Genomic DNA, 21012 nt, shown 5'->3' on the forward strand with positions numbered 1-21012 from the left:
GACACCATGTCCATCTCTGCACAAAGGACAAATACAAGGAGGAGCACAGAGCCTCTACAGGAGGCAAGCCTGGGGGCAGAGGTGTTCCTTTGAGCAGAAAGGATCAAACCCCCTGGCACCCCCCCACCCCGTTGCTCCAGAGGATAGCCTCCAAGTGTGGGAACCCAGGTGGCTGAACTCCAACCTGGATGAACTTAACCCCTCTCTTGAACATCCCAGTGGGGCTGGGACAGGCCTCCTCCATGCGGTACAGCCTCCTGCCGGTTTAGACCTATCTCTGTCTTGACATTGGAAGCATTGTGGACCTGGGTGCCTTTGGGTGGCACTCTAGACATATCACAGCAAGATTCATCTTAAATGGCCCGGAAGCCAGCAGTGAGACCCCCAGCATTATGCGGTGGAAGACAGTTTGCTGGGGGCACTCTGGTCACAGGAAGGGTCCTGGGGCTCTTGTCCTGCTTGGAAGGCAGGAATGGGATTCCCAAACCCCTCAGGCTCCGCAGAGCTCCCTTTGCTGGGCATGCTGGAACCGTCGACTCATCAGGAGCACCAGGCAGACCCCCAGTTAGAAAGATTTAGCCCTTGGCTATTTTATTTCCTCAACAGTGAAACAAGGGACGGCCCCCACGTGGCGTGTGGGGCAGCCGCCTCCCCCAGTGCCCACCACCACCTTCTCTCCTGCCTCCACCGGGAGCCCACAAGTCAACGGATCTCCTGGCCTCGCAGGAAGAAGCGCACACTTGGTCAGAGCAGAGTCAACAAGGAGGCTGGGCAGAGCTCCCTGTGTCCTGCCTAGTCTCAGTGGGTCTTCCCCCGGCCCTCGGAGATGACTTCCTCCGGCTGGGCGCGCATGTACCACTCCACCCAGGAGCCGTCGTAGATGGCCACGTCGGGTTTGCCGCAGAGGTAGGCCCCCAGAGCCACATGGCAGGCTGTGACGCCGGAGCCACACGTGGCCACCAGTGGCTGGGACAAGTCCACCTTCTTGTCCTGGAACATTCGGTGGATCTCCTCGGGGCTCTTCTCCAGGCCCTCCTTGGTCAGGAAGTCCGTGAAGGGGATGTTCACTGTGCCGGGGATGTGGCCGGGTTCGATGCCTGCAGCGGGACGGCAGGAAGGTGGGGACAAGGACAAGGGCATATGAGAAACGGCCACTGCAGTATGAGAGCCTCCCAGGCAGGCAGCCACAGCACTGAACCCTCTCTACATGCACTGCCCCACGCAGTCCTCACCCCCCAGAAAACCCAGATACCACTTACAGATATCCCCAGTTTACAGATGGGCATGCTGAGGCTTGGTACTGTGCCAGGCCTGGCTGGAATGGGGATCTACGACTCGGACCCCAGCAGAGTCTCACTCTTCCCCTGGATTCCTGATCACCCATGTGCTGGGGGCATGATGGGGGAGGGGAACAAAGATAAACGAGCCCTCCGCCTGGCTAGGACTCCTTGTCTTTACAGTAAAGGAACCGATCGGGCAGGGTGGACAGTCATTGCTGAGCCATTACAAGGATGAGCGGTGTTACAAAGGCCCAAGGATGTCATGGGACACATTATAAAAGATATTAACAGAAACAATAATCCTTGACATGACTGAATACTTACTTTGTGCCACGCACTATTCAGAGCCCCTCCACTGTATCTTCTTCTTTAATACTCCCCCAAACTACGGGACAGAAATGACCACCCCACCCCCCGCCCCCCCACCCTTTACACAGATGAGGAGACTGAGGCACACAGACTCAGCTGCCCAGGTCAGAGAGGCCCCAGAGCAGGTGCTGCTAACGCCAGGCCATGGGGGCGGGGAAGCATGGAAGCTTCTCTGAGAAGGTGCTGTGAGTGAGTGGGGGTCTGACACATGGACGGGTCTGGGCAGTGGGTCTGAGAGCACCCCAGACTAGGGAAAGGGGGAGGGAATCGGAGGAGGCAGGAAATCACATGGTGTTTAGAGGGGTTCAAGGTCACTGGGCAAAAGCACAGATACAAGAGGCGCTTAAGGCCCAAGAGGAACCGCCTTGATTAAGACAGAGCTTTGACCATGACTACAAACAGAAACCAGACTTCCATTTTCAAAAAAGATCACTTCGATCATAGCATGTAGAATCTGGGCAAGGCTAGAGAGGCGTTCACTAAGAGGGTCACCTCCCTTAAACCTAATCACTTTGCTTTTACCATCCCCCATGAGGCAGGTGTCATTAATATCCCCATTTTCACGCCAATAACTGAGATTTGCAACAGAATCAACCCTCACAGCCCATGATTCAAAAATCAAGGCTGAATGCCGCTGGGGTGGGGCTCTAGACTGGTGGCTTCTGTCCCGGCTTCCCCCTGCAGTGGGAAGACACTCCTCCAGGGAGCTGCGGACCCGTATGGGTAGCTAGGCAGGACTTAGCATACAGGCAGCACTCCAGGTCCACGGGGAGAGGGGAGTGCATCGTGCCTCCCCACGAAGGTGCGGAAGCGGCTTCATGGGAGACTCACATAGAGACCAATGCGGAGGAAGCAAGAAGAGCAAGCTCTCCCGTCGGGTTGGTCACCGTCAGAGCTGGGCTGTCCCTGTGCCTTGAATCCCCACCAAGCAAAGCATGCTTCCTGCTACACTACCCAACCAACTGTGCCCCTCACTGAGGGGCAGGCTTGTCCAGGTCTCAGCCCATGCAGCGGGAACAATGACCATGAGGGGATGTCTGCCACCGAGCTAGATCCGGCCTTTGCATGCCCTGGCTGAGGCCAGCTCCACGATGAGCCTGCTAGGGGCAGCCCATCACCTCCCACTTTACCGATGAGCCCACTTTGCAGATGACCAAGCAGGACTGAGGTAGCGTCAAGTACTTCTGGGAAGAGTTATAACCATAGAAGCACACAGTCACTCTGTCACCTTCCATCTCTTAGTGACTTTTATGTGTGAGACTGGGAGCTGAGCATTTCATCATTTGTTCTCATTTGACATTTGACCCTCATGGTCCCCCAGGCCTGACTCAGGGGCATGGGGGAGGCAATTCAGGGGCAGCCCCCCAGGGGAAGTGGCAAGTTCTTTGCATCCTCCCCAAAGAACACAAGCAGAGGAAAGACTCGGTGATTACTGGTTGCTCACGGCAGTTAAATGAACTGCCTCAAATCCCCCCCCCCCCCCCCCCCCCGCCTGCCCCGGGCTGCCTCCTGACCTAGAACGAGGTAGCCATCCTGAGACCCCGCTTCCTCTCTGTCCAGTGAGAGCACCCACCTCTCTGAATCACTGAAAAGTTCACACCAACGTGGCCATTGACCCACTCGTTTGTGGGGACCCCTGGCCCCGTCCCCCTGATACAGGGCTTTCCTGCAGTCTCCTTTCCTGGGGAACCAGCTCATAGGCTCGGCCCCCACTCAGGCCAGCAACCACCTCTATTTAGTTTCTCTCCAGCCTGGGGCAGCAATCCCTCCCTCTCTCTTTAGTACCCTCTCCATCCTGCCCTCTGCAAGCCTTGGTCCCTCCCAGAGACGTTCTACTCACTCTCCCGCCCCCAGACTCCTCCCCTTCCTGTCTGCCTTGGTCTCCAGCAGGATGGCATACACCCAATCAAACCCCATCCCTTTGGGCTTTTACGAAACTAGGCCTGCCTGACACCCCTCCGATTCCACAGAGACGCTCCTACTTCCACAGAATCGGGGTAGGGCTGTTTGGTTTCTCCCTCTTATCCAGGGAGCCCTGGGTTCCCGGTGAGTTTGGGGTAGTCCCTGCCCCTAACACGGGTGAAGGTGGGGATGGGGCAAGTACTACTGTGCACTCTTCAGGAATAAAGCCACTGAAGCTTACGGAGGGAGGCAACTAGAACCCAAACCTCAGGCCTCCACCCCATGCGATGTCCTTTAAAGGCAAGGAAGAGGCAGAGCCCTGGGCGTACCTGGGCCCGCGCCCCAGCTGACCACCCGCCCCTTCGCGCAGGTTTGTTACCGTCTCGAGGCTCGGGCTCGGTGCCCCTGAACCGACCCGCTGCGCGGGCGTCCACCACCTGGAAGCGTCGGGATTCGAGGTTCTCCTTGATGTCCTCGTACGTCTTGATGAAGGCGGGGTCGAGCGTGGCGCGGAACTCGGCGGGCTCCGGACGAGTTTTGCCCGAGCTCAGCGGGAGGCCCAGGCGCAGCCAGTGGCGGAGGCCGCCATCCAGCAGCGACACGGCCCTGTGGCCGAAGGCGCGGAACATCCACCAGACGCGCGGTGCCGCGTAGAGGCCCTGGTCACTGGCGTCGTAGACCACAACGTGGGTGGCGGCGCCCACGCCCAGGCGGCCAGCGTACTCAGCGAAGTGCGCGGCGCTGGGCAGCATGTGGTCGTAGGGCGACGTGCGGTCGCTGCACTGGTCGATGTCAAAGAAGGCGGCGCCGGGGATGTGGCGCTCCTCGAACTCGTGTCGTGCGTCGCGACCCAGCTTGGGCAGGTACCAGGAGGCGTCGAGCAGCTGCAGGGGCTGCCCCGCGCGAGGGGCTCTCAGTGCCTCGGCCACCCACTGCGCTGACACGAGCGCACGGAACAGCTGCTGTGGGGCCATGGTGGCAGCGGCGGCAGCGGTGGCGACACGGGGGCTGCAGGCCTGGGAGAGAGGGATAATGTCAGGAGGGAACGGAGGAAGAGGCCGGACCGATGGCTGGGAACCGCCTGCACCGCTGGGGCCGGCCCTAGCCCGCAAGGGCGGTGGAGCCCCGGGGAGGGCAGAGTCCAGGGAGCACAGAAAAGCCACGGTGGTGAGCCCAGGTGAACCCAGGTGTAGACTTCGCTCCGGGGGCCTCCCCCCCCCCCCCCCCCCCCCCCCCCCGTGAGGACAGACACAGCACAGAGCAACAGAATGACCCTGACCCCTTCCAGGGTGCCACCTGCCCTTCACCGCTGCTGGCTGGAGGTGAGGTGGGGAGGAGCCCCGACCTGCCTGGGCTCAAGACCCCAGGCAGGTAGGGGCCAAGTTTCAGCCCCTCCCCAAGATGCAGCTCTGCTTCTCCTGCCACCCAAGGTCCCTGATGGGATTCATTCTCTCGTTCATTCATCAAACGTTTATACAAGCAGCCTCATAGGGATAGTGGCCGGGATTTACCGACTCCTGAGCCTTCTTTAATCTCACAATACCTCAGAACACCACAGGACACAATGTAGGCTCTCAATTAATTAGTGGAACAATTAGCCCCAAGAAGGCTGGCAACATTCTGTTTCACAGAGGGCGACACTGAGGGTCACATAAGTGCACTGAGTTGGCCAAGGTTGGTGGCTAAAGACCTCACACCAGGCAGTGGGACCCGGGACTCCACACGCTCACAGGCAAGCACTGTGCAGGCTCTGGGGGCCCTGCAAAGGCAGATTTGGCCCCTTGAGCCTGGACTTTGTCTCTGAACGTTCATGCAGCAGCTACAACAGTGGTCCTGCCTTACCCCCTCTCCCCGCCGCTCCCCTGCTGGGCCAGCAGATAAGAGTACACAAGCCCATGACAAGCCAAGTCACTGCCTTCCGGGGTCAGGATGCTCTGAACATGCTGAGTCCCTGTGCAACGGCCCCTGGTCCATTAGATGGCTTCTTGCAGGTCTGATAAGGGTGCCCCCTCTGCTGGGGTATGTGACCAGGTGAGTGGAGTGTGAGCGACAGGTCAGCCCCCACTTCCCCTTTCAGCAGGGCACCACCTTAAGATCCATACCCAGCAGTCCTGCCATGGTGGGGGGGGGGGGTTGGTAAAGAACAGGTGCTTTGTGGGCCCCGCCCCAGGCTCAGCACCGCAGCCTTTAGAGGGGGTCTACGAGGATGCCTGTTTTCTGCAGGAGGCGACTGGAGATGGGAGTGCCTTGCCCTTCCTCACACAGCTGGTCATGGGCAGCCTCGGGATCTGAAGCCAGAGCTGGGCTCCGGAGGCTGGACTTCCACCTTGTGCCCCAGCCCCTCTCACACTTCTCTGGCTTTTGGGAAGTCACTCTACCCACACGGCCAGGCCCTGTGCTGGACACTGAGAAACTCTTGATTTTGCCGGGCCCTGCGGGTAAAGACAGGCCACAGGTCTGCTCAGAGGACAGCATCATTGAGGAAAGTTTGGAGTTCAGTGTGAACACGGAGGGGCCACAACCTCAAGCCTAGGGCGGGAGCAGAAGGGATGTGAAGTCTTCCTGGGGGACGGATTCAGGGACCCAGGAAACTATCACTAGACTTTCAGGATAAGGAGGCCGCCAAGGGGGCTTTGGCTAAGGGGTGATTCCAGTATCTGTGAATGCCCAACCTTCAGCTCCTACAGTGGAGATTAAACAATGAATGTTGAGAGCCATCATAAGGCATTGCACTGGCTGGTTTTAATCATCATTAAAAATGGCTTAATAAAAAAGATAATAAAAATACATTAAAAATGGCTTAATAAAAATCCCATTATTTCTGAGAACTTACTCTCACTGGTAGACTTTGAACAACAGCAACATGTCTAGAATCTTAGTTTCAGGATTGGGTGGGCCTTCAGAGGTCTGAGGTCATCCTGCAGCCCCTCCCCCTACTGATTGGCAGTTGTCCCATAGGCCTGAAGGAGGCAGAGGAGGGTCTGGGAGAGCAGGCTATGTGTCACTTAAGGGCGCAGACCGGGGCCTTTGGGTGCTGGCCAGGCCTGGCCCCCTGCAGATGCTCTGGGAGTGAAGGAATCCAGGACACAAGGGACAGCCCCAGGCCCATCTCAAGAGCACACACACCTACACTAGGGGAAGCCTGGGCAGGGCCAAACACGAAGTTCAGAGATTCTCCACGGAAATGCCTGTCAAAGTACACGTTTGCCAATCTCCTGTGAGGATATGATGACTTCAGAGTAAAAAGAATTTTTAAAGAGGGGGGGTGAGAAAAGCATTCCAGGCATATGTCACACATCTGTATGCAAAACGCTGAGCAGGGAGCAGGGGTGGCCCACCAGCTTGGAGGAAACAGTTGTTCCCTTTCCAGGAATGATGTGAAGTGGTTATGAAACACAACCATTGTTAAAAAATGTAATGATACAAACTTACGATCAAATAGATTCATTAAAAAGAGAGGCTTTTTTTTTTTTTTTTTTGAATTATGAGTCTTTGGGGGTGAGCCAGGTAAACAAAGGCAGCAAGCAGGCCACGTGGGCTTCAGATCTGAGAATTAACAACTGCGAGGGGGTCGGGGTCTCAACCCCACTGTGAGCCCCTGGGGTAACTCACTAGGCCTGTCTTTCTGGTCTTTAAATAAGTTTCTGGCCTGAACAGCAAGGTTGTCGTGGGAAGTCTGAAAACCTTAGAAGCAGCAGGCCTTGACCAAGGCTAGTTTCGTTTCACTCCAGCAAGTTCTTTGCCAGTTACTTTCCTTGGAGCCTCTGGGTCACTTGGCATTGTCTCCCTGGCCTCTCTGTGGGGTTTTATTAGTCCTCCCCCCCTCCCTCTTGCTCTGTCGGGTGACACCAGCTGACCCGACCCCCCCCTCCCCCACCTGCCGCTCACGCCTAGGCCACGGGGCAGGCCACCCCGAGCGGCCTGCGGACAGCCATGCTTAGGGCGAACCCAGGGCCGCGCCTTCCCTCCTGGACTACAGCCCCCTACTCCGCTCAGACCGCGCAGGGAAGCCCCGCGCCGCGCACCCCAGTGATCGACCTCCCCCTAAAGAAAGGCAAGCGCGATGCCGCAGCAGTTACCCGGGTCTCGGGCTCTGGGTTTCCGGGATCGGTCATGGCCCCAGCGCAGGGCGCCCCCTCCCCGGGCCCGAAGCCGTCCCCTCCTCCCGCCACCAACCTGCGACCGGCCAAAGGGAGGAGACTCGGGCACAGCCCACCGGGTTGGCCACTTGGAGTCGCCGCTGCCCGCGCCTTCCACTCGCCCACCCGGGGGGGACACCCGTGCCGCCGCGCCTCGCCCTGCGTCGGCCCCGCGCCCCCCTGGAGGGTCCCCGGGGTCGGAGGGGTGCGACGCGCTTTGGGGGGGGGGGCAGCAGGGGGCGGGCGCGGCGGGGCGGCGCGGCGCTAGGCCGGGGATCGGCGGGACGGCACGCCGTACCCCCCTCCGGCGGCGGTGCGATGGTGCAGGCCAGCCAGGGAGGTGTGGGCTCCGGGTTTGAACCAGCCAACTTCTCCAGCGGTCAGGGACGAGCGCCAGGGCGGCAGCGAGGGCGAGTGAGTGCGGCCGGGTGGGGCGGCGGCCAGGCGCCCGTGCCGCTCGGGATTGGGCCACCTGTCTGGCCCCTGCGACCTCGGGAAGGGTACCCCCGGCGAGAGCAGGGCAGGGTGCCCGGGGAACCTCGGACCCAGCAGGGGCAGAGGGCACCGAGCTGGGGCTGGGCGCGGGCTTTCTGGAGGCGGGCGAGCCCTCCCGGGCTGCTGAGATTGGCTGTGGGGGGGGGCTCGCCAGAGGTTCGGGCGAGCGCGTGTGCGAGCCCCAGCGACCCCTCCCCCGGGCTCCCTCTCCTCTCCCCTCCCAGCCAAGGGGGTTCCAAGTTCAACAGGTTCCCTCCTCCCCCGTCCTGGGCATCTTTTCGCCGCTCTTTTCTGGCAGGATCCCGAGGACGAGAACTGTAGCTCCCGGGACTGAGCGCCCTCCCCGCCAGCTCCCCCTTCTGGGGAGCTCCGAGGCTCTTGCCCGCCCCCTTCTGCGCGGGGCGGGGCCCCAGGGAGGGGCGGAGCGGCCTTTCCTGGGACAAATGGGCAGACCTTTCCCGCAGCCTGCCTCGGGCACCTCGGCGGGGTTGCTGGGCTGCAGCGAACACACCACCCCCGGGGAGTGCGGTGGGAAACAGCTCCTCCCAGACCCCGCCCCGCTGTACACCCGGACCTCATGCCGCTCTCTTTCCTGGTTTTCACCCGCGCCAGGTGATGCGCAGAGCTGAAACCATGGTTCATCAGGTGCTCTACCGGGCGCTGGTCTCCACCAAGTGGCTGGCGGAGTCGGTTCGGGCTGGCAAGCTGGGGCCGGGCCTGCGGGTGCTGGACGCGTCCTGGTACTCGCCGGGCACCCGCGAGGCCCGCAAGGAGTACCTCGAGCGTCATGTGCCCGGCGCCTCCTTCTTTGATATAGAGGAGTGCCGGAACACAGAGTCGCCCTACGAGATGATGCTGCCCAGCGAGGCCCACTTCGCCGACTACGTGGGCCGTCTGGGCATCAGCAACCAGACGCACGTGGTGGTGTATGACGGTGACAACCTGGGCTGCTTCTACGCGCCCCGGGTCTGGTGGATGTTCCGTGTGTTTGGCCACCGCACCGTGTCGGTGCTCAACGGCGGCTTCCGAAACTGGCTGAAGGAGGGCCTCCCGGTGACGTCGGAGCCCTCACGCCCGGAGCCGGCCGTCTTCAAAGCCACCCTGGACCGCTCCCTGCTCAAAACCTACGAGCAGGTGCTGGAGAACCTCGAGTCTAAGAGGTTCCAGCTGGTGGATTCACGGTCCCAAGGACGGTACCTGGGCACTGAGCCAGAGCCCGACGCAGTAGGTAGGTGTCCTGGGGGGTGGGTGGCTCCCGGGGAGTGATGCCCCTATGGAATAATGGGGAGTAAGGATGTCTGGGACCTCTCCAGGGGTTGGCTTCAGTTCCTTGCCCCTCCTCCCATAGGTAGGTCCTGGTCTACATCTGTGAAATGAGAGAGCAGAGCCAAAGCTAAGAGTTATTTCTGCTTTGATGCGCAAGGACCTACCTCTCTGTTCCCATAGCCGCGTGCTAACAAGCAACCTAACATCCCTATGGGGTGGCATCAGCAGAGGTGACTGGTGACGTCTCCACCCACATCCATGCCCAGGCACAGCTCCTGGACATGCCCAAAAGTGTGTCCATGAGCTCACACATGTGTCTCTGTACAGAGGCTCTCAAGGACACCTAGCTTCCTAGGGCCTCCCTTAGTTTCCCAGAAAACCCGGGTAGACATCAACAGTGCCCTGCCGGCAGCACCCCCCACCCCCCTTCCAGCTCCCTGGGCCCCCTGACCTTTCCAAACAGCTGCAGTCTGTTTGCAGAGCTATAAAATTAGCTACTGTTTCATGCGAAGCCCACAACACATTAACTCATCCAAGAAAGCTTGTAATATGCCATGGAGGAATCGAAGGAGGGAGGACCTTCAGTTACTTGCTCAGTTAAGTGGCAGAGTTGAGATTTAACCCAGTGCTGACTAGTTTCATACTAGTGCTCTAAACCAGGCACCCACAGGGAGATGGCTCATCTGGTCCTTCGGACAAAGGGGAGGTAGGGAGGGTTCCACATTGCTGGAGGTGGGGGGAGTCTCAGGAGAGGAAGTGCTGAGTTCTAGAACCTCCTAACAGAGAACCTTAGAAGTCTCACCATCACCCTGGCTGGGTTTCCTGCCTCACTGCTGTGGGGGCCACTCCAAGCTGACTCGAGCCCTGGGAGTGGCCAACACCTCCCGGCTCTGTGCTCTGTCCTTGGGCATGGTCTGCAGAACCTAGGTCCAGTGCAACATTTTTCCTAACTTGTTGAAAAATGACTCTTCCTGTCTGTGCCTCTGAGGGAGAGGATGCTGTGAAGACAGTTCTGGACATTCTTAGAGCTGGAGGTCCTGAGAGGTCACCTCATCGGACAGAAGGGAAACTGAGGCACACAGAGGAAGTGGCAGGTCAAGGCCCTGTGGCTAGTTCATGGCACAGCCATGGCTTTCCCCAGGCCCCATGTGTTTCCTGCCCACGTTGCTCTCTGGAGGCCTGGAGTTGCGGAATCAGAGACTTCCAGTTGGACCCCCTACAGACCTCCTCCTAGCCTTGGTCCAAGATGCCTTCCCTCGTTGGAACTTATGCTGCCATCATGGGGAGGAAGGGTAGAATTATTTCCCTTAGCTCCTTCTTGGCTTGCCCTGAGCAAGCTAGAAATAAGCCAAGAGGGTCAGATCCCATCTCCTCACTCCTATTCTAGGATGAGGGCACTGAGGCTCAGAGAGGGGTCCCTCCCCATCGCCCTTCTCCCTACCTCCTATCACCTCCAGATCCTGGGTCCCGGGGAGCATGGATGCTTCCTCCTGGGAGGTCAGCCCCTCCTCTGTGGTGAGACCTCAGTCAATTCCTTGACCTCTCTGGGTTCCCTTATTTTAAAACAAGAAGAGGAATGCCAGCCTTGCCCACCTGGCTGTGTACTTATTTAAAGGCAGCAGTGGCTGGAAGGGTGTTTTGAGAAATGGAGGAGCCACGCCGAGGGCTGGGCCGTCTAGAAAGCATGGGCGTGGCACTTCTTCCCTAAAAGGCTTTGCCAGCCTCCCGAACAACACGTTTTGGGAGCACAGAGGCGCGTGGGGCTCTCTGACTTCATGGTGCCCAGCTTGGCTTGGGCTCAGCTGTCTAGATGGAACCCCCAGGGCCTGTGTGGTTGGCAGAACGTCCTGGTAGAGGAGCTGGGAGTGGGCCTTGGACTCCCGATGGCTGCTTCCTGCTGACACCGAGACAAGCACCTTCCCCAGCCCCAGCGTTATGCCCCAGTGCCTTTGGTCCTGTTTGTAAGGAGCCCAAGGTAAGAGTCAGACAGATCTGAGTTTGCATCCTGCACTGGGCAGCTGCGGGCAGGCCCTTTCCTCCTTAATGAAAGGAGCATGCTCACCTTCTAGAACGCTGGGGGAAGCCAGCAGAGCAGGTGGCAGGCGAATGCAACCGGGGTTTGTATAAGCCCTGTTCTCTTTTCCTCCGGCCTCTGCCTCAAGGGCAAGAAGGGTGAAGAGGGAGACTGACCCTCCCATGGGCACTTCCATCTGCAGAATGTTTGTGTTTTGCATATTCTCTCCTTGAAGCCACACTGTGCTGGGAGGAACGTGGGAGTTAGGACCGATCCCACTTTGCAGGTGGGGAAGGGGAGGAGAAGGTTCTCTAAGGAGGCAGAGTGGCCAAGATTTGACCCGAGTCGGCAGGCCTCAAAGTGAGGCCGTTTCCCAAGGCCACTGCTGTGTAAGCAAACACAGGGCCTGGGGGGAGAAAGGTCACAGCCTCACAGTGTAGCGTTGCTTCATGGGATCCTGGGGCCCCTCTGCCTGTGTCTCTCCCTCCCCGGCACTGAGGGCTGGTGTAGGATGGGGGCAGGAAGCATGCTGAGCTGACTCCCAGTGGCCCAGAGCTGCCCACTGGGGCATCCTGCCCTGAATTGCTTTGTATCTATAGGAGGAAAGCAAGAAAGAGTGAAACGGGTTTTTCTGACCTGGAAAACCCACACCGATCAGCGGCCTGCTGCTGAGTAGGGGCCTGCCACTGAGTAGGCCCCCCACTAAGTAGGGGCCTGCCACCCCCTACTTAGGATACTTCACAGCCTCCTCAGGAGCTGGGAGCTTCCTGGGGTAATCTGAACCGGCCCCAAGATGCTGAGGGCCAGGAGAGACCAAGGGAAGAGTAGGCCACCCCAGGTCGGTTGGTGGCAGGTTTAATAAGGGAACGTAAGGGCTGGTCTTGGGTGGCCGGCTGCAAGATGAGATTTCCACACCCGCCTGACAGATCTTGAAAGCTTATACGGAGGCCTTAACGGGTCAGTCCCTTACACGCTGTCCAGCTGGTCTCAGAACCACATTCAAGGCTGTGTCCTTGGGGCAGCCTCTGAGAGCGGGGAGGCAAGCAGAAGGCACATTCCAAAGATGGGAGGGGGAGAGGAATCTCCAGTTGCCCCAGTCCAGCTCATGGGTCAACTGGTGGTTCTGTCCTCTCCACGACCTCCCCCCACAAATTCTACCCCTCATGTTGGCTCCTAGGACCTGTCACACCTGTCACCCCCCCCACATTTTGCACTGTGCCCTGAACAGTCAGCAAGAGGCTTTATGAGCATGTTGGTGGCTCCCTTGGTGGCTCTCTGTATTGGAGGCAGAGGCCACAGCAAGAGAAAATACGGGCACATACAAGAGAAAACACAGAGTCAGACAGTGCTGCCACCATCAGAGGTTACATTTTCCATCAAGAGACCCATGATCCAAACCATTGATTTATAAAATCCCCTGACCTGGGAGTCGGATCATTCACGGCCTTCCCTTATTTTCTCAAGTGACTTTTTTTTTTTTTTTTAAGATTTTATGTATCTCAGAGAAAGAGAGAGAGAGAGAGAGAGTACAGAGGGAGAGGTAGGATCCTGAGCAGAGAGCAGGAAGCCTGACGGGCTCGATCCCAGGACTCCGGGACCATGACTGGAGCTGAAGGCAGATGCTTCACCCACTGAGCCACCTAGGTGTCCCTCTCATATGGCTCAGTAAATAGACTCACAGACATAATAGACTCAATGACGTAATAGACTCATCAGATATGAACACGGCAGCGTTCTGTTTGGATAGCGGCTCAGGTGGCTCCTTACCCGGCAGTGATGGTGTCTAAGACCATCCTGCTTTGGAGGACAGCTTTTCCTGCTGAGGATAGTTTGGTGTTCAGTAAGGACAGGTGTTGTTGGCCATCATTCGAGGCTTGCTGGGTGAATCTCGTTTGGGCAGGATGGACAGCCCAGGTCCCCCTCCTCTTCCCCTCTTCCAATGGTGCTGTTCTGTTCCAGGTGTAATGCATTTTAGCAGGTCTGCCTTCTGGCAAAGCCATGAGATCCCCACGAAGAGGGAACACTTCCCCCCTCACCCAGGCCCGAGAAGTCACTCGCCGTCCTGGTGGGGCATCTCATTGCCAATTCCAGCAGGTGACATCTCGCCCACGTGTGCTGGGCTCTGTTCTCAGCAGCACAGCACGTCGATCCGCAGGGAGCAGGGACAATGGACATCCCCCTCCACTTCCGTGCATTTATAGCGCTGGGTGTCTGGGCAAGGGTCCCCAGTCTGGGCAATGGGGCAACAGGCCCTGCTAGTTAATTGTTCATACATAGGAAAGCCTGGGACACGGCTTTAAATGACCCCCAGCCCAGGTGATTTTATCCAGGAGTAATTGAATCTGCTGCTTTAATATTCATTTTCCCTTTTTATCAACCCACCTGCTGGCAGGTTATAGGAGAGATGGGGACCACCATTCTAGGTCGTGTTCTTTTGCCCAGTTTTTCAATAAGACGCCCAATCGCTGTCTAGTCAATGAGAGTAGCTAAACACCATGTTCTGCTTCTCTAATCCCCTTGTGGTAGCAGCCTGGTTCATAGTCACCAGGGAAGGCGGGGGGTAGACCCGATGTGGTATCCACGCAAACCGGGCATAGGGAAGAGGGAGCAGCATAACCGATCTGCCAATCTGTCACCAGTTGGGATTTCTGGTGAATGGCCCCAGGCTCCTTTGCCAGTTGCCTTGTGTGTCATTTACAAGACACAGGACATGCTGTCACTGCATTAAAAGTCACTCTATGTCAGGGCCAAGCCAGCATCCTTGGCTATATGACAGCCCACCTGGACGCGATGCATCGTTCCATGCGTCCAACCTGTTCTATGTCCTGAGGAGCCAGTCGATAGGGATCGTCCCTGGGCTGGGGCATCGGTTTCTTGACTGCTGGGCGTGGGTGTCAGTGCCTCACGAGCTGGGAATTGGAAAGGTGAAGACTGTCTCAGACTCTTGCAGGCAAGCCCAAACAGTCCCTCGTCTATCCTGACCCCATAAGGGCCCACTCGTGGTCATCCACCCCTCAGCTTCCCATTGCCCAAACTATAGTGTTAATGTGGTTGAAGACCAGGACTCAGGGGTGACTACGAGTTCAGCCCACTGGCTGCCGTGACCGCTTCCTCTCTGAGCGTCCCCATCTGGAGGTGCGCTGTGGGCACTGTTAGGAGCCTGTGTTCTATGGGAGCACACAGAGGTTTGGCCCCCATCCAGAGCCAGGACCAAAATCTTAGGGGCACTCCCTCCTGTTGTCTCTGCCACGGTGCCTGACCCCTATTTCCCAGAGTCCCAGACTCATTCACTCCAATGAGAGCCTTGCTTTGGAAATGCCCAGAGACTGACCATGTCATTAATATTTTTACCTTCTCCCTGATCCTAGTCACCATTTCTTTATCAGGTGGCAGAAGGGACAGCAGCGCTGTCCTCAAAAACCCTACCATCCCTACAAAGGCCTGTAGCTCTTTCGTCTTCTCGAGGGTTGGAAGGACTCATATCTTACCAGTCACAACATTGAGGAAGAACTGTGTCTTCCCTGAGCAAAGATTCCCAAAAACTTTATCACAGTGCCTGGGCCTTGAATCTTCTGCAAGTTCACCACCATTCTTCCCACACAGATGTTCAGCAAAGGCTACAGCATGTCCGGCTGCAGATAAAAGTTTGCTCACGTTAATATTACCGCGTCAATGTAATGGGCGCATTTTACGGATGTGAGGAAGGAGAGTAGAGACCGTTCTCGGGATACCATCCCGTGTAATTAATCCTTGCTCAGGTCACTGGTATGATCTTTATTCGTCTGTCTTGCCTGTGAATCTCCCTAAACAGGAGACCCCTTTGCAGGAAATGCTCTAATGAGAATTCATTCTCATGCAATTGACAAGGGAATGTGGTTCTTTTTGTGATAGATCTTTTCAAGTAAAAACCAAGATTATGGTTGGTAACATGATACCAGGACATATCAGATTTTTAGGAATTTTATATACTTTCCGGAACACTCCTATTAATAACTTCCATATAAATAGTTCCTAAGGAAGGATGAACATTACTGACAACTGACGATACTCCCCATGTAAGTTAACATATGAAGTGTCTGATTAGTTTAATACTTCTCTCTTATGAGAAGAAAAAAACGAATCTTTCGAGCCTGTCCAGGAAAATCTCTAAGTTAGTTCAAGATCAGTAAGGCTTCATTTAGAGTTTGATTTGGGGGAAGTTTGTCAAAAATACCAAAGATTTTAAAATACATGCTCTTATAGGATCACGGATGGTTGTGAAACAATATTCAGTTATCCATTTAACCAAAATGACAATTAAAGGCTTCAAAGGTAAATAGGGAAATTGCATACTTATAAAAAAAAAAAAAAAAAACGAACACTTAGCTCTTTTAAGAGAGAAGACTCCATTTTCATAGGTAATCAAAGGCCTGGTAAAGACTGCATGAAACATAGGAACTTACTTTGATAAAACAGAATCTTTGTTTTCTAAGTAGGTTACCTAAAAGGCAAAGAAAATACTTTCACGATCCCATCAAGAACAGACCAATCATCCAAGAAAACTTTATCCATTATAGCAGATGAGAGAAAATTAAATTTCAGTTTCACATGAGTTCACTTTGATATACAGTTTATTTTAAAGCTAATTAAATAGGGTTCTTTTATAGATTAATTTTGATAATACCTTCACGAGGTAGAAAAAGTATATGTTAACATATAGGCCTATGTAAACATACAAAGATCCCATAACTTAGCCTTTGATAAGTCATCCTGGGAAGGATGTGGGCTAGTCTTTGGACAGAGGACCTTCTAGAACAGTCTGTACCCTCCCAACCCCCAGATTTTTTGCTACAGTCTCTGTGGGTACTGTTTTGGTTATCTCCTGGGGTGTTTACATTTCAAAGACATAAGATTTGCAACTTTGGGTTTAATTTTCCCCTAGGTTTAGGGGCAATTGCTATTAAAAATGTTCCTTTGTATTAGGGGCAGGAAGGCATGAGGGATCTCTGCTTCCCTCAGCCATAGCATCTTCATTCCCGCTGCTTGCCTGGCAATCCACCTCTCAGCGCCCTAATCAGCTTTTCTCACAAGCTCTTGTGTCTTAATCCACAGCATCTCATGCCTTCTTCACCCTGCCCAAAAAAAAAAAAAAAAAAAAAGTTGCACCAAGATTTCCAGCTGATTTCTACTCTCCTGCTCGAAGCCAGCAGAGTAGTGGACACCTGCACGGCTTTCTCTAACCCCAGCTCTTCTTCCAACTTTCTAACTTGACTTTGAGCCTCTGGCTGGGCACCAGTGTCCTGCTGAACCACTCCCAGTAGAGGCCAGTGCCCCGTGACAACCGTTCGCTTCATTTCTCTGCCGCAGTGCTGTGCACAGTATCTCGAACAAGCACAGAAAAGCAGCCAGAGTGTGTGTAGGGGGGGACGTTCCTGGACTCAAGCAGGGGTCCGTAATCCCCTAACATATGAGCCACCCCTCCCCACATAGGGGTCGCTGGCCGATGTAAGGTTTCCTTCACAGATGCCTCTTTCCCAAGGCCCACTTTTTTAGTCTCCTGGCTGGCTGGCCAACTTTTAGTTCCCAGCCTCTCTGGGGTAATCTGAAACCAGCCCCAGAGGCAGAGGGCAGGGAGAGGCTGAAGAAAGAGGCAGGCCACTCCAGGTCGATGGGTGGCAGGTTTAATAAGCAAGGGAACTTACAAGGCTTGTCTTGGCTGGCCATACCATGAGATCGCCGCACCCACCCACCAGATCTCAACAGTTTATACAGACACCTTAACTGGGGTTGGTTCCATACACACTGTCCAGCTGGGCTCAATACCACATCACTATCGCAAGGCCAAGTCCTTAGGGCAGCCTCTGCGAGCGGGGAAGGCAAGCAGAATGTCCAAGGGCAAGGAGGTGGGAGAGGAACCTCCAGTGGCCCCGGTCCAGCTCCTGGGTGAACCAGCGGCAACGTCCTCTCGATGACCTCCCCCCACCACTGGCATCTTCTTGGCCAAAGCTGGAGCACAAAGTCCCAGGTCCCTGAATGGGAGGAACCTAAGAGTTCATCTTATCCATTTCCCTGCCTCAGTTCCCTTTTCTAGACAGGCTCAGGGTAGCCCCAGAACACAGGTTTTAGGGTCAGACAGACCTGACTTCACTTCACACACCTGTGTGTCCTAAGCCAAGTTTCCTTTTGTCCCATCAGAGCTGGGGGGATCATCCGGCTTTGTGAGAATTCGGGAAGACAAAGCTCTTGAGCTAACCCTTGGTCTGGTGCCTGGTGCCACAGGTCTGAGCATGGTGGCCTGCCTGCTGGTGGGGGTGCGGGGGGAGCAGAAAGCCTTGAAATTGCAGTGGAGGTCAGACTTGGGGGAAAAGCAGCGGGAACCCCCACTTCTGGGCCGGCATGCCTTGCCTTCGGCTGGCTGTTCTCCAAGGTTCTCTGGGCTAGATTCATCTTGGCCCTTGTCACGTATGGGCGATCAATGCCTGCTCATTGAAATTCCTCAGACAGGCCCTGGGCCCTCTCTGGCAGAGGTGAAAGGCGGACCCCCGCCTCCTGAGGCTGGCCCAGTTTTGGGAAGCCTGCATCACAGAAGCCCCCACCCCGACTTCTTTGCTCCCGAGAGGTGCCTTTTATGTAGTCAGAAGAAAGCAGTGAAGCTGTTTTCATCCAGGATGAGAGGAAAGAAGCAAAACAACATTCAGAACTTAACAAACGCTTGCACTTCCAAATGCACTTAAATTCAGCCCACTGCCTGGATGCCGAAAGATTTTTAAGTTGGGTGTCTTGGCAAAGGATGCCTTTGAAGCCAACAGATCTGTTGTTCCTCATTGGTAGGGTCAGCACGCATCCAGGCTCAGATTAAAATTTCCGGACACAAAAGATGAAATGTCAGCAGGAAGAAATCACTGTGGTTTCTAAGTTAGGACATCTGTTTAATTAAAGGATCTCTTGACTCATGTCCGTGAATCTGGCAAGCCTCTTTGGCTTCAGGGTCCTGGGACTGGGATGTTGCTGGCATGTTGTACCCCGACTGTGCCCGGGGTTACTAGGGGTTTCTACCTACTGTAGCTAGTCTTCTCCATAAGGCTAAGAGGTAGATGGGGTTATCTCCCCCATTTCACAGATGAGAAGACTGAGGCTCAGGGATTCAGGGCCTCCTGGCTACACCCTGCCCCAATGTGTGCCTTGGTCTTGTCCTCTCGCTCCCACTGCTGCCCTCCCTGGTCCTGCCCTGTCCCATGGTCCAGGTTTAAGGGGTGTAGTGGGGAATTTTGGAGGAAGGGGAGCACAAAGAGATGCTCAAATCTGTCTTGGGCCCCACTCCCCATATTCAAAGTCTGCCAGGGTGTGGGAGTGCTTGAGGGAGAGAGGAGTGACCTTCGGCATGCTCAGGGTGGGACGGAGACCTTGGTCTTGCAGGCAGCTCCGGCTCTGGCCTTGGCCCAGACCTCTTTGCCTCCCCCCCCCACCCCTGCAGACTGTTCTGAAACCAGATTTGGCAGAGGAGAGAACATTCCAGAATTGACCCTGGAGCCAGCTCAGACCTCCATTCTACTTCTATCCATTCGGGCCTTCTACTTCTAATTCGGGCCTTTCAGCTAGGAAGGCCCGAGGAGACCACACTACCCCCACCTCTTCCCTCCCCCGGGGTGGGTCTTGAAGTGACGGGAGCATCAGCATCTGAGCATGGATGGACCAGGGGCAGCAGCTGGTGCTTTGCTCCTTAAAATAGCCTGGGCCCATGGAGACTCTAGGCCCATGGAGACTCTCCTTCCCATTTAACCCCTGGGGAAACTGAGTCTCAGAGAGGTGACATGCCTTGCTTAAGATCACCCTTCTGGTAAGTAGCCGAGCTGGGATTCGAACTTATGTCTAGCAGCAGGTCACATTTTCTTTAACAGGAACATCAGAGGACTTGGTGTAATCCTGGGTCTGCCTTTGCCTCCCCATGGGGCCTTAGGTGAGCCATTTCATGCTGCCAAACCTCGGTGTCTACATCTGTAAAATGGACATTCTATTTTATGCATTTATATTATATTAATGAATCATGTGGTTATCCATCTAGCATCTGCCTTCCTTGCTAGACCGTAATCTTCCCGAGAACCTGGACCATGTCCACTGCTGTGTTCTTAGCAATTGGCCCCCGCACGAAGCATTTGCTTCTCAATAACCCTATGAGATAGGTATGTACCATTGAGCCCACTCTACAGATGAGAAAACCGATTCAGAGAAGGGAAGCATTTGCCCCAGATAGATGTTAATAAAAAGGCCAGTAAATGGCAGAGCTGAGACTCGTCTCTGTCCTCTCAAGCAGAGATGCTGTTGGACATCCCAACCTCAGGGCAGGTTTTGGGGGAGGGAGCCCCTTCGCCTTCAGTCTCCAGCATTCCGTGGGGGCGGGGCCAGGATTCAGTTGAACTCTGAGAAGGGCAAAGGTGTTATTTTGTGTGTGAAGCTCCCTGTCCTTATGGCCATGGCCCCAGTGGTTGCCACCCCCTTTCCCCCACCCCCTTTCCTGCTCCTAAACCTGTCCTTCCCTCTGTCCTCTGCCGCGCCCAGGACTGGACCCGGGCCACATCCGCGGCTCAGTCAACATGCCCTTCATGGACTTCTTGACCGCGGACGGCTTCGAGAAGACCCCAGAGGAGCTGCGTGCTATGTTCGAGGCCAAGAAGGTGAACCTAGCGCAGCCCCTCATTGCTACGTGCCGGAAGGGAGTCACTGCCTGCCACATCGCCCTGGCCGCCTACCTCTGCGGCAAGCCGGATGTGGCCGTCTACGATGGCTCCTGGTCCGAGTGGTTCCGCCGGGCACCCCCGGAGACGCGTGTGTCCCAGTGGAAGCGGGAGAAAGCCTGAGTGGCGGGTCTCCTCGCTGGCAGGCAGCCCCCGTCTGTTTAGTGACTGCAGCCTGACATGTCGTGTGTACCTCTTTAGCAAAGGACACTGACCGGGTTTTAGAATTGCTGTGTAGAGCTTTCCTTCCCCCACTGCCCCCCAAAACACTGGAATAAATTGCCTTTTCTGAGTAGCTGTGTTTGCCTGCCTCTCCCTGGGTTTCACAACCGTTCCACATACGCCCAGCTCCTTCATGTTCCTTAGAACCCACCGAGGCCACAAACCTCCAGAGCAGCCCCTAGCTGGGGAGGCCACACTGAGCATGCCACCCTATTATTTCATTCTGGCAAAGGAAGCCACTGTTGTCCCATGTCAGGTACAGCATACTGGGACCTACCTGAAAGGGAGATGGAGAAGGTGGGGAAAATTGAAACAGGCTGGCTGGGGTGCCTGCCGTTCCTGCTATAGTTGGAGGAGAAATAGGGTGGGGGACATCCGGGCTTCCAAAGCCGTGTCCCCCAATACAGGTCCTGGGGCCTCTCGGAAGAGGCGATGCTCAGAAGCAGGCCTGAGGAAGATGACCTCCTCCTGGTGTGTCCTTCCTGTCTCACACCTGACCCTCCAGGGAACACATGAAGAGAGCCTAGAAAAGCAGCCTCAGCTCCGGGAGAAGGTTCCAGAGCCCTGGCACTGGGAAGCTATGGTAGAAGACAGGACCCACATGGCTGGATTTT

The 21012-nt window shown here is 55.8% G+C and overlaps 2 protein-coding genes across 3 annotated transcripts; one reads left to right on the top strand and one right to left on the bottom strand.

Moving 5' to 3' along the window:
• Positions 1-565: 565 nt before the first annotated feature.
• On the bottom strand, positions 566-7853 carry MPST (mercaptopyruvate sulfurtransferase). 2 transcript variants are annotated; one of them, XM_082740241.1, is made up of 3 exons: positions 7728-7853; positions 3931-4567; positions 566-1097 (listed from the first exon to the last, which is right to left on the bottom strand). In XM_082740241.1, the coding sequence occupies exons 2-3, from the start codon at positions 4523-4525 to the stop codon at positions 799-801; spliced, it is 894 nt and encodes a 297-aa protein (XP_082596367.1). In that variant the 5' UTR covers positions 4526-4567; positions 7728-7853; the 3' UTR covers positions 566-798. The 2 variants fall into 2 exon arrangements, with proteins under 2 accessions (XP_082596367.1, XP_082596366.1); XM_082740240.1 differs by having other exon boundaries at positions 7631-7754.
• A 95-nt stretch (positions 7854-7948) lies between these two features.
• Positions 7949-20471, top strand: TST (thiosulfate sulfurtransferase). The gene is made up of 3 exons (XM_082740239.1): positions 7949-8104; positions 8798-9413; positions 20001-20471. The coding sequence occupies exons 1-3, from the start codon at positions 8009-8011 to the stop codon at positions 20297-20299; spliced, it is 1011 nt and encodes a 336-aa protein (XP_082596365.1). The 5' UTR covers positions 7949-8008; the 3' UTR covers positions 20300-20471.
• Positions 20472-21012: the final 541 nt, after the last annotated feature.

Source organism: Mustela nivalis (assembly GCF_964662115.1).
Source record: "Mustela nivalis genome assembly, chromosome: 7".
Lineage (NCBI taxonomy): Eukaryota > Metazoa > Chordata > Mammalia > Carnivora > Mustelidae > Mustela > Mustela nivalis.

What these genes read in the sequence shown, in the direction of transcription:
- MPST (XM_082740240.1), bottom strand. Translation starts at nt 7,666, where the DNA reads ATGACCGATCCCGGAAACCCAGAGCCCGAGACCCGG. An exon ending in ACCCAGAGCCCGAGACCCGG is followed by an intron (nt 4,568 to 7,630) that starts GTAACTGCTGCG and finishes CCTCTCTCCCAG; the next exon opens with GCCTGCAGCCCCCGTGTCGC. An exon ending in CGAGCCCGAGCCTCGAGACG is followed by an intron (nt 1,098 to 3,930) that starts GTAACAAACCTG and finishes GTCCCGCTGCAG; the next exon opens with GCATCGAACCCGGCCACATC.
- TST (XM_082740239.1), top strand. Translation starts at nt 8,009, where the DNA reads ATGGTGCAGGCCAGCCAGGGAGGTGTGGGCTCCGGGTTTGAACCAGCC. An exon ending in CAGGGCGGCAGCGAGGGCGA is followed by an intron (nt 8,105 to 8,797) that starts GTGAGTGCGGCC and finishes CACCCGCGCCAG; the next exon opens with GTGATGCGCAGAGCTGAAAC. An exon ending in GCCAGAGCCCGACGCAGTAG is followed by an intron (nt 9,414 to 20,000) that starts GTAGGTGTCCTG and finishes TGCCGCGCCCAG; the next exon opens with GACTGGACCCGGGCCACATC.